General features: G+C 42.5%; 1 protein-coding gene across 2 annotated transcripts in view; it reads right to left on the bottom strand.

Annotated features, from left to right (window-relative positions):
• Positions 1–4,923, bottom strand: part of TBC1D14 (TBC1 domain family member 14) — a 70,404-nt gene extending 65,481 nt beyond the window's left edge. The window contains exon 1 of one of the 2 annotated variants that reach the window (XM_069856365.1): positions 4,881–4,923. In XM_069856365.1, the coding sequence (XP_069712466.1) occupies positions 4,881–4,923 (43 nt within the window). Of the gene's footprint in view, positions 1–3,843; positions 3,866–4,880 lie in introns of those variants that run through there. The other variant, XM_069856366.1, reaches the window with a different exon arrangement.
• Positions 4,924–12,262: the final 7,339 nt, after the last annotated feature.

Genomic DNA, 12,262 nt, shown 5'->3' with positions numbered 1-12,262 from the left:
CCTATGTGCAGGGAAAAGTCAAGTAGAAACAACCCTAGATACTTCATCTTTTAGACCTTTTCAGAACCTTTTAACAGCCAACTGTGTACCACCTGTCCAAATCAATCAATGCATTGCTTGCCTAATCCTTTGGATAAAACAATACATTTGAAACCTTGCCTAACTAAGAGGCTTGTGAAGACATACGCTTTTCCTATAGAGTTGCTATAGCAACTTTTCACATTACCAGGGTGTGAAAAATATACATCCCCTGTCATTTAAAGAAATTGTCTCAAGATAGCTAACATACAAATCATGTACCTTATGAACCTCTCTTTTTACTAAATTAAAATTGCAAGGACCAGAAAAACAAACAAACAGAACACCCTTAATAACGATCCTTGAATACAGGCAACAAACTATTTCATGAAGTCACTGTGAAAGTCAAAGTGCCAAAGAAATATGACATAACGTGGAGCATTAGATACAACTACTGTTGTATATACTCAGATCTCCTGCTCTCAGACCTTTCTGCTTGGATTCACTCATTTTTCTGATGTAAATCTAACTGTTTTCTGTTCCTCATGCTCACTCACCCCTCCATACACATTATATTGCTCTTTAAATCAACAGCCCACCCAGCCCCAATGTTACTGCAAAGCATATACACACACTATGGAATCGTATGTGCAAGAGTGCAGGTGTTCACTTTATCCCAATTCAAGCTTATCAATGCATCCAAAACAGAAAACAAATCAGAAATGCAATCAGCCAGAAACGACTTCAGTGTTGTTTGGGCAAACAGCATAAGCATGTTCCCATAAACAAGTCCTTCGGTAACTGCCTGCACTTCTACTCAATGATTTTCCCACGGAACAGCTGTTCCTTAGTTGAATTGTATGACACTTCTTGACTGAGCTTACAGAGGGTAAGCATTCCATTTACTAACTCGGAAGAGCCAGTAAACACAGCAGCTCAAGAGGCCAAACATTTCTGTAAACAAAAGAATTCAAAGAGAAGTGAAAATAATTTCCACACAGGGTACTGAAGACATTTTAACTTGGTTTGGTATTTTTTTAAGCAAGAAACCTAACAGGAAGATATCCTCCAAACAGGCAACCAGCAAATGCAGAAGTATGTAACAGCTAAGGTTTGCTGGAGCAAATTATGCCAAATTACGAGCTACAATGGTTTTACACAGTTCAGCAAAACTGTAGGAAGCTTTGAAGTGTACTCATCAAGCGCTTTAAATGAAAACTTGAGATGTAAACAGCTGTAAAAAACATACACAAGAACTTGAATCCTTTTGCATTAGGCTGTAGTACGATTGTTTTTAAGGATGTAATGAAGTGATATTTACACTCCTTATTTTAGCTGCCTCAGTGATAAGTGCAAAACCTGACAATTGATGTCAAACATTTTAAGTATCATGTGCTCCGATACTAACTTCTTGCCATAAATAATTCAATAACACAACATTATTGTAATGTAATCATCATAACAAATATAGTGTTACTAAACTATTAGCAGTATAATAAACCGTTGATATTTGCCTATACAAGATTCATCATCCCTATGGTTTATTTAGATAATAATATATTTAAGTAAAATCGATATCTGTAACTATCCTATGTCTTACTGGAATCATGATCTTGTAAATCTGAATATCCCAGAAGGGAAAGGGAAATAGAAAAATATAGCAGAGGTCAAAAGTGGCAAGAACAGGGAAGGAAAATATTAATTACACATTAACTCTTCCAGAAAAAAACGCTGCTAAGGAGCACCAAATAAAAACAGTTTTTAGCCAGGTTCAAAATTAACATCAGGACATAGCTACTAATGCAAAAATTTGGTGACTGCATAACTCCTTGCCACAGTACGCTGTGGATGCTAGAAGTTTACACATAAACTCATAGAATAAAAAGAAAAAAACACTGATTCCTAATAAAAACAAACTCACGAAGTCCCTGAACTGCACATATCAGATCTTCAGGGAAATAACAACGTATATTAGTCCCCCTTTTAGGCCCTCTAAGGTAAATTATTCTGTCTGACATGTGGGGTTTTGGTTCATCCCAGTACAGCTGCCCATAGAGCCTCACATTCCCCAGATTCTGATCACAGTGTGGGAGATGGCATGTTCTGACAATAACCAGAGGCTTTAGAACAGATTTTGACTTTATGTACTGCCCAGCTAGAGGGAGAAAATCATAATTGTTTATAATTTCTAAGAGCTAGAATAAAGTGGCTTTTTGACCCATTTTAATGTAAAATTTAAAGAAATTTAACAGCAATGCTAAACTCTTAAGAGTAAAACAAAGATCAGAAATATTCCAACTCAAGCCACATTCCTTCAAGTTTGCTGTGACTTGAAAGGCAATTTAGGCAATGACCTTGTTTAGAAGGAAGGGTAAGACAACTACCTACAAAACCACTTTACATCTTCTTGCCCCGCAGGAATGCGAAGAGGAATGGTTTGTGTATGTTAACTCTTTGAGAACTAACCAGTATATAAATTTTTATCACCTTGTTTCTTCAACATTTATCTCTACCAGCGATTTTTTTTAAAAAAAGGGTTTTAAGAGCAAGGAAATTCTTCAACTGCAGAGTTGCAAAAATTTTTTTTTTCTTAAAAGGAAAAAAACAAGTAAAAAAAAAAAAAGGTGGAGGGTTTAAATGCTCCATGGATTTGATTATGGGTTTTTTTGAGCCTACCCAGAAACAGATTGCTGATGTCAAGTACAACCGCAGGTGACCTCAGTGCACAAAAGCATCAAACCCTGTCCTGTTCATTAAATATTTCTTGGTTCAGATTGTTTATGTTCACATCCTAAAAGCCACAGCATAGCCAACAGCGAAGAATTCCTGAGGCTACAAAACAGCCTGGATTTTAACAAAGCATGAAGTACGAAGAGTAAGGCTACATATCTAAGCACTGCCAAAGCTTTCACAAAAAAGAAAAGTAACAAGTTGGGATTATTTTTTTTTCCTTCATTCGGAATGCTTTTATCCAACTGCCAGCCAGCGTCCTCCAGGAAGAGCGAGCTTTAGGAACCTGGCTCCTGAGCCGAGCGCTGGCAGAGCTATCCTAAGTAAAACATTCACCACTTTTCCAGGTTTTTTGCTATGTCAGGCAGGCAATATGAGTCACAGTGTTCTCCTGAACCCTCTGCTTCAGAAACGGTTTACAGGTCTTTTTTTTCCCTCCCCACGCCAGCATTACTGAAAAAAACCTGAGGCCACAAAATCAGCAACACCAGCACAACTTCAGCTCGTGTCAGCTGTAGTTTTGTTTGGTTTCTGCTAATCGCCCAGGAGACCCGGAGGAGGGAGGCAGGCGCAGATGGAAGCGGCTTGCTTTACACGGGCTTTCCGCCTGACTCAACACCGCGAAGGTTTCCTGCCCAGTGCCCTCCGCTTAAAGAAAAGAAACCGAAAAAACCAGAGCGCCCAGGCTTCCCCAGCGGCTCGTGGGGCTACCATTCGCCCTCCCCTCGCTCTTTAAACACCCCAGAGCAGACCCCGGCGGCTCCCCAGCAATCCCAGCCGGCGCCGGGCGGGCAGAGCGAGTGGCCCCGACCCCGAAAACGCCGGCAAATAAACTCTGTAAGTCTCGTTACGGAGTTTGCGACAGCGAGCAGCCTCTCTCAGGCCTGGGCAACGCGAGGGAGCGACCCCCATCAGCCGCGTGCGGCGAGACCAGAGCTGGGGCAGAGCAGACCGCCCACTCGCAGCCATATGGATAAATTTTCCCAGAAATCTTATGCGTATTCTACTACTTTCAAAGGACTAATTTCAATGTCATTATGAACTTCGCAACAGTCAAATCTCTTGATAATTTGGAGCTTTTTTGCCAGCTCTGACCTTGCATTTGAGGTGGGGAAAGGCTGTAGGCAGAGGTGGTTTCAGAAGTCAACCCTGTCCGGCACAGCTCGCATTAAACGCGGGATGCAACAGTGTCTGGAAAAAAAACATTTCTGAAAAAAACATGCTATATTAAACACGCTATATCAAACTGCTTGAAAAAACACGCTATATCAAACCCCCATTGCTATCAGAGGGACATATTCTGTCTAACTTCCAAAAAATATAGTTGCTTAGATGAACTTTACATTAGCTTAAATCAAACTATTCCACTTTCTGTAACAGTAATTATTTTCTGAAGCATGTTATTTTCAAACACTGTTTCTGCAGACACTGTTGCACTCTCAGTTCTTTCGGAGCTGATAACGCCTTGTGTTCAGGGCGGTGGGTGCGGAACAGGAGCCTCCTTGCCCCATCACCTCCATAGTGACTGGGATGAACTTAACTCTACCTTAGCTTAAATAACTAAGTTACCTTCAAGAAATACAGTTACTGGGATGGACATGACTCTACTTTAGCTTAAATAACTAACTTACCTTCAAAAAAATACAGTTACTGGGAAGAACTCGACTTTACCCTCACCTAAATAACTAACTTGCCTCCAAAAGATACAGTTACTGGGATGAACTCGACTCTACTTTAGCTTAAATAACTAACTTACCTTCAAAAAATACAATTACTTGGGCGGACTTGACTCTACCTTAGTTTCAATAAGAACATTCCACTTTTTGTAAGAGTAACTACGTTTAGTATCAGGGTGGCCTCTGGCAGCCCGTCCCTGCCCAGGGCAGGGGGTTGAACTGGATGATCTTTAAGGTCCCTTCCAACCCAAACCCTCCTAAGATTCTACGTTTTTCAGCGTTTTCCCGTCACCATCGCGTTCGGCGCGATCAGCGGCGCCTCCTCCTCCTGCCACCTCCGCCGTCGAACTTTCTGACTCGAGACACGCTTGGGAGAAGCTTAACCGCACGTTCGCCTCCTCCAAACCCCCCTCCGTCCCTCCCACCCGCCCCCCGTGCCCCGGCCGGGCGCCTCACCGGGGCCGCGCCGAGCCGCGCCGCTCCGCTCCCGCCGGGCCATGCCCGCCCCGCCCCGCCCGCGGGCGGCGCCTGCGCCATGGGGGGCGGGGGGCGGCCGCCATCTTGGATCGGGGCCGCGCGCCCGGGCCGGAGGTGGGGGGGGCGCGCACGGCTCGGCGGCGGCGGGGTCACGTGGGGGAGGGGGGGGTCACGTGAGGGGAGCGGGTGTGTGTATGGGGCTGTGATGGGGGGTGAGATACACGAACCCGGGGGGTGGGTGTGTGGGTGATACGAGTAATACGTGAGGCAGGTGTGGAGGTGTGATACACGAAGCATTTGTGTGTGTGAGAGAGATGTATCACAGAATCACTAGGTTGGAAAGTACCCACCGGATCATCGAGTCCAACCATTCCCATCAATCACTAACCCATGTCCCTCAGCACCTCATCCACCCGTCCCTTAAACACCTCCAGGGAAGGTGAATCAACCACCTCCCTGGGCAGCCTGTTCCAGTGCCCAATGACCCTTTCTGTGAATATTTTTTTCCTGATGTCCAGCCTGAACCTCCCCTGGTGGAGCCTGAGGCCATTCCCTCTTGTCCTGTCCCCTGTCACTTGGGAGAAGAGGCCAGCACCCTCCTCTCTACAACCTCCTTTCAGGTAGTTAGAGAGAGCAATGAGGTCACCCCTCAGCCTCCTCTTCTCCAGGCTAAACAACCCCAGCTCTCTCAGCCGCTCCTCATAAGGCCTGTTCTCCAGCCCCTTCACCAGCTTTGTTGCTCTTCTCTGGACTCGCTCCAGAGCCTCAACATCCTTCTTGTGGTGAGGGGCCCAGAACTGAACACAGGATTCGAGGAGCGGTCTCACCAGTGCCGAGTACAGAGGGAGGATAACCTCCCTGGACCTGCTGGTCACGCTGTTTCTGATACAAGCCAAGATGCCATTGGCCTTCTTGGCCACCTGGGCCACTGCTGGCTCATATTCAGTCGCTGTCAACCAACACTCCCAGGTCCCTCTCCTCCAGGCAGCTTTCTAGACAGACTTCTCCTAGTCTGTAGCACTGCACAGGGTTGTTGTGCCCCAAGTGCAGGACCCGGCATTTGGCCTTGTTAAACCTCATGCCATTGGACTCTGCCCAGCGGTCCAGCCTGTTCGGATCCCTTTGCAGAGCCTCCTGCCCCTCCAGCAGATCGACACTTTCACCCAGCTTAGTGTCATCCGGAAACCTGCTAAGGGTGCAAATGTGTGTGATACCTGAAGCAGATATGGAGGTGTGGGGGTATGATACACGAAGCAGTTGCACGCATGTGTGTGATACAGGAAGCATGTGTGTGTGTGTATGTAATACACGAAGCAGGTGTGTATGTGTGAGAGATACATGAAGCAGTTCACGTGTGTGCGATACACGAAGCAGTTGCACATGTGTGAGATATACAAAGCAGGCGTGTGGAGGGGTGTGTGTGTGTGAGATACACGAAATGGGGTTGGTTGGGTGTGATACAGTAACTGCTGTTCCAGCGTGTTTGATTTGTATTTCAGTTCTCTTATCTTTACCTTCCATCTCAAGACACTCCCTTTTGGTGTTACACAGTCAGCCTGTCCAACACATCCCATTCTCTCCACCCCCATGCTGGAATCAAAGGAGTTAAAAGCAGTCAGTAGTTTATGGGTGCAGAGTCGTTCTGTTCCCTTATCATCTTTGATACTTCTTCTTGCTTTTTCTCCTCCAAAGGTCATATGCAGTGTGTACTTACACTAGGTGATCCTGTCTCTAGAGTGGTAGTAAGATAAAGCTGTCCCTCGGCTTAACTGTGGATGTAAATACCAGTCTCCCATTGCCTCACACGTCTAATGTCTACCCTGCAGCTAGAAGTGTAAGTGCAGCAAGTGCAGAAACATCTGAAATTGTGTAAAAGGAATTAGTTCAGTATCACAAAGAGCAAAGCCATCATTGTTCAAGCTCTGATGTGGGCAAGCTTCACTTTAATAAATAGGAAGAGGCTGAGATAAACTTGCATGGGAATACTTAGCACCATGACACCATCAACACGAGTTCCATGCTATTGAGAGGAGAATTACTTCATTATCTAAAGATGAGAAGTAGGCTCTGAAATCTGCCATCAACCAAAATTCATATCTCTGCAGATACTTTCTGTGACTGGATCAGAGACTGGGAAATTTCAGTGCTTATTCTGCTGGATTAGTGAGATAGGTATGGATATAATAAAAGATTTGCACTAATTTCTCTGTATTTTTCTTTCAAAATTACTGTTACCTCTTCCAGACAGCTTGCATATTACTATTACAGAAGGCAAATAAAAAGCAAAACACTTTGCTTTGAAGCACTATAAACTTATTTATATGCAACAGACACACTGTTTCAGAATACATGCTGTCACTAATTCCTTTTTCAGTATTAACCTTTTCCTTCTGGTTTTGAGAGTGGGAATCCTTCTGCTGGAGCAATCAGAATTGTGTATTGTCATCATGTTATCATCCAACTTGGGTCAGAGTTCTTGGGTGCCTAGAGTAACTAACAGAATGGAAATACAGTCTCATGAGTTCTGTAAGCCTGCAGAGTGTCTCCAAAGAAATAATGATATTCCCATCTTTGTAATATTATTTAGGCTGAAGAAACTATTAGAAAAATCTGCCACAGGAAATCTTGCAGCCATAGCAGAGTGTGGAGTACAGCTGAAAATTTCAAATCATAAAAGGAGTTAGGTGCCTTAACGCTCTTTGAATTAGCACTTACCTAAGTATAGAATTTTGCCTCACAATCATAATACTTTTGAAATCCCATTCTAAGAGATTTAGTTTAGGAGATACTTTCCAACCTACAGACTACTCTTCCTATTCAGTGGTTAGTTTTTTTGATACCCACTCACAACAAAACAGTTACTGTTGTTTGCACTGAAGAAAAAGTCCAGCCTGGGTCCCAATCTGCTAAGCAGCATAAAAACCACCAGGGTCAGCCTCAAAATGTTTGCAGAAAACCACAGTCTAGTCAATATAAAAAACTTATTCTTTACTGAATGTGAATGACTATAACCTCATCTGGAGTATTTTGTCCAGTTCTGGAATACCCAACATAAGACGGATATGGAGCTGTTGGAATGTGTCCAGAGGAGGCTACAAGGATGATCAGAGGGCTGGAGCACCTCCCATATGAGGACAAGCTGAGAGAGTTGGGGTTGTTCAGCCTGGAGAAGTCTCCTAGGAGACCTTATAGCAACCTTCCAGTACCTGAAGGAGCTACAAGAAAGCTGGGGAGGGACTGTTTGCAAAGGGTTGTAGTGATAGGACTAGGGAAAATGGCTAAAAATTGAAGAGCGGCAGATTTAGACTAGACATAAGGAGGAATTTCTTCACTAGGAGCGTGGTGAGGCACTGGCACAAGTTGCCCAGGGAAGTTGTGGCTGCCCCATCCCTGGAGGTGTTCAAGGCCAGGTTGGATGGGGCCTTGGGCAGCCTGATCTAGTGGGATGTCCCTGCCCATGGCAGGCGGGGTTGGAACTGGATGATCTTTGGGGTCCCTTCCAACCCAAACTATTCTCTGATTCTATAACCCATGGAAAAGAGTAAATAGCATTTCTGGTTGTTACAAACTATTAGCAAAAATTGACTTTTTGCATTAGCAGTTAACACTGGTTTTGTCAAAACTGCCTCCATCTGAGACAACACAGTTTCTTTCTGGCAGTGTTGTGTATTATTGTTCCTCTGCATTGGTAAAAGCTTAAGGGTGAATGTTGTGACTAAACATAGTGTCACACCACTAGCTCTCATGGAAACGCGGCATGTCATAATTATAAAAAGGAAACAGAACAGGTACTACCAGGTAGATGAAGTATAAATGCATAACTAAATGCAAAAGGGACCTTTAGCACCTTTGGTTTTCAGCCATGCAAAATTTAGAGTTCATCCAGGAAGGGCATGCTGAGAAACCAAGTGCTCCTGTTTCCATAGACAGGCTGTTAAGTAAATCCTCAGAAGCATGATAAGAAGTCAGTTGCACACTGCCCCAGCATGGTTATCGGTGCTCTGCCATTGACTCAGAGTTGGGTAAACCTGTAAAATACTGGATTTTGTAAAAATCCTTGGGACAAAATCCTGATGTTTGGCGAGAGTGTCTTGCCTGTGGCTGTTGTGCAGAAGTGAAGTGCTATGTAGACCAGCCTCAAACTGGTAACTGATGTTCACCTAGTGGGCAAAACCCATCTAAGTGGTCTAATAATAGATCAGTGCTAGAGAATTTAATTTTTTTAAAGCATTCAATTCAAAAGCTGTGTCACACAGGCTCAAATTCATGCCAGCAGAATTCGATACGCCAGTTTTATGGTTACTCTGCAAAAAAGCTTGAAGGGTTTCTGCTGTGTTCTGTCCCACTGATTTCTCAAAAATATACTACACATAAAAAAGTATGCAAAGTAACAGCCCTTCCTTTGCTCCTTTAGAACAAGGTAGAGCTATGGAACAGAAATGGAAGTTTCCCTTGTGCTTCTTATGACTGGGATGTGGGAAATCTTTCTCTGCTTAGGCTTTCAGTTCTGTTTTGAAGCTTCAGCAATTTTGCAATCAATAGCACTTTTTATTTCAATTTTTTTAAGAGGTAGATGGGAACAGCTAGATTGAATTTTTGTTCCTCGGAAGCCAGGTATGATGCAAGCAGCTTTCAGAGACAGCAAACTAAGCTTCATTTGAATGAGCTTTGCAGCTCCCTGTCCATCTTGAGGTCAGTAATTCCCTGGCATAAACTACGAGATATTTCAATATAATATTTTTTTCTCTGGTTAACCAAAGATTTCCATGTTGTGAAGATACAGTAGTTGCACATGACTGAATACTGACAACTATTCCTGCCTCAATTTCCCACTGCTGGCATTTGAGGTAGTTCACACAAGCAGGAGTGCAAGTGTACTAAGTGTAGCAAGTAATGGATAATGTCAGTTACCATCCATCATGCTAAGAGACAGAACAGTTCTTTCTTGAAGGTAAGTGTTAGAACAGAGATGAGACACTGACCTGTTTCCTTCTTGTTTTACTGAATCATTTGTATGTATGGTAAAGTAACATGTTTTATGACAGAGGTGAAGGAAACAATGAATAAATTCAGGTTTCTACTGACCTGTAGCAGTGAAGAGGATGATTTGATCAAAAATAACAAAACCTCACAAGCAAATTATGATGATGTTTTTGACAAATGGAGAATACTATGCTCTTCTACTTCAAATTCATCACAATTTTGTTTTGTTCTCACAAAACTGTTATTTGCCTTTTGTGCATCAGTGCTTGATAGAAGCCCATTTCTAGCACAGCCACTGTCTGCACCAGCAGTCTACTAGTAGCGTTCACCAAGCCATTTTTATGGGTTTGGGATGAATTTGGAAATGCAGGAGAATGTGCCACTTCATTCTCCCAACAGCTGCCTCCTCCTGTAGGAACTTAAGCCTCATAAAAGACAAGAAAAGCAAAGCCAGGTCTGTAATTACCATTACTGTTAAACTTTCTATCACCATTGGGTAAGAGTAGACTTGCATGGTTTAAAATTCCCCTCCATGAGACAGCAAGAAAATGAAGAGCAGGAAAGGTAGGGGAAGATAGCACAAGTTCCAGTATGCTTGAACTGATATTACCAAAACGTGATGTGTGTGACTGGAATGCTTCTATCACTGTCTAGAAGCTGTTTAGGAAGACAAAATGTACAATAAGATGTGAAAGAGTAAAAATTATACAAACTAAAAATACTGCTCCTTGTATTAATATCTCAGAATTGCAGAATCTTAAGTGCCCATAAATAATTGCTAACAAAGCCCACAGTACTTCTGTTAAGGATCATAGCAGAGAAGGAAACAAGGTTTTTATTACGCACAGATGCATAATGAAAAGTTTGGATGCTACAGCAGATTTTTTTCTCTTAAGCAAGCAAATTTAAATTACATTTCCAACAGCAAACGGATTAATTCTGTAACACAAAAGGCACTGTGCCCAACATGTGGTAAATTTCTACTGGAACTTGCTAGGTAAAGAAAAATGTACTGGACTGAAAATTAGTTGTCTAGAACTAGTAAAGATGAGTAAAACCACATAATGTTCAATTTAGGCAGATAAGAGATTCAATTAATATGTCTCTATGGATCTGCAGTGCTTCAGAGAATTTAATATTTTTTAATTGAATGACAGGAAAAATGGAGGAAAAATATTTCAAAAGCATGAACAACAATTGAGAATTCTTGGAGACTTTGTTGTCAAACATGTAAGGTTCCAGAGTCATAAGACTATGGCCTAAAACCTCATCTCAAAGTGAAGACAATGAAAAGCCAACCTCAATGCAATAAGTTATGCACTGCAAAATAAAAAAAAAAAAGGAGAGGCAGAGAGAAAGGGTATGCAAAAGGATATGAAGAACAAAAAGTAAAAAAGAAAAATTCAGTACCCATTTCTGTCCTGTATCTCTAAAGTATCTGGGTGACCCAACCCAGCACGTAGGGATCAGTGAGGCAAATTACTCTCTGGATAATGAGCTTAAACCACACACGTGTTATACTTCTTTCAAGCACACGTTAAGGATCAATAAAGGAAAACCCATGTATTTTAATGCCCCATAGGCAATTTAACGGTCCTTTATTTTATTTTGTAAAGTATGAATCAATTCAATAACCCTCCTAGATATAAGCTCTTCCTGTATGGAAAACAGGATTCAGAGGGATCTGGAGATCACTAAATTGCTCATTTTTCACCGAGGCAGGATGTATGCATACTTACCTACAGCATTTCTGAATGCATCTGTATAATCTGTTCCTACAAGTCTGTAATGATGGAAGTGGCACCCCTCTTGTAGGGAGCCTGTTCTAGTGCTTACATATCTGCTTTCAGTACTGCCACTGTACTGCAGTGCCATTCGTTCAGGCATTTCCCTGACTACAAACAAGAAAAGTACTAAAATTAGTATGAAAATATACTCATCTGTACTTCTTAACGGTCTTGATTGTTTAGATTGATTTTAGAAGTAGTTCTCAGTTCTGAGATACAAGGAGAGTTGCTACATCTCACTGCATCTCCATTTCTTGTAGTAAAGAAAATAAGTTCTACACAGAAACTACAGGCAGTTAAGTCACCTTCATTAACAATTTCTAAAATCTCAATTAGAAAAGCAATTAGAGCAACATTATGTAGCTGTTACTGTAAAAGCGACCACGCCTTGTAGTGACAGGGAAAGACAGACTTGCTACTGCTTTTGCACCTCCTCCTGCTGTTGAATTAACTGTTCCCCAGTTGCAAATGTATTACAACAACAGATACAGTTCTTCCAGAAGCGCTCACCCTACAGGAAGGCTGTCACGGAGGAGAAGGCAGCACGCACAAAGTCTCACATCTTGGTCTCTGTCCTTGTTGAGGTTGTTA

Source organism: Phaenicophaeus curvirostris, chromosome 4, assembly GCF_032191515.1.
Source record: "Phaenicophaeus curvirostris isolate KB17595 chromosome 4, BPBGC_Pcur_1.0, whole genome shotgun sequence".
Classification (NCBI taxonomy): Eukaryota; Metazoa; Chordata; class Aves; order Cuculiformes; family Cuculidae; genus Phaenicophaeus; species Phaenicophaeus curvirostris.
Note: the sequence above shows the minus strand (reverse complement) of the source record. Positions and strands in the feature narration are given on the sequence as shown.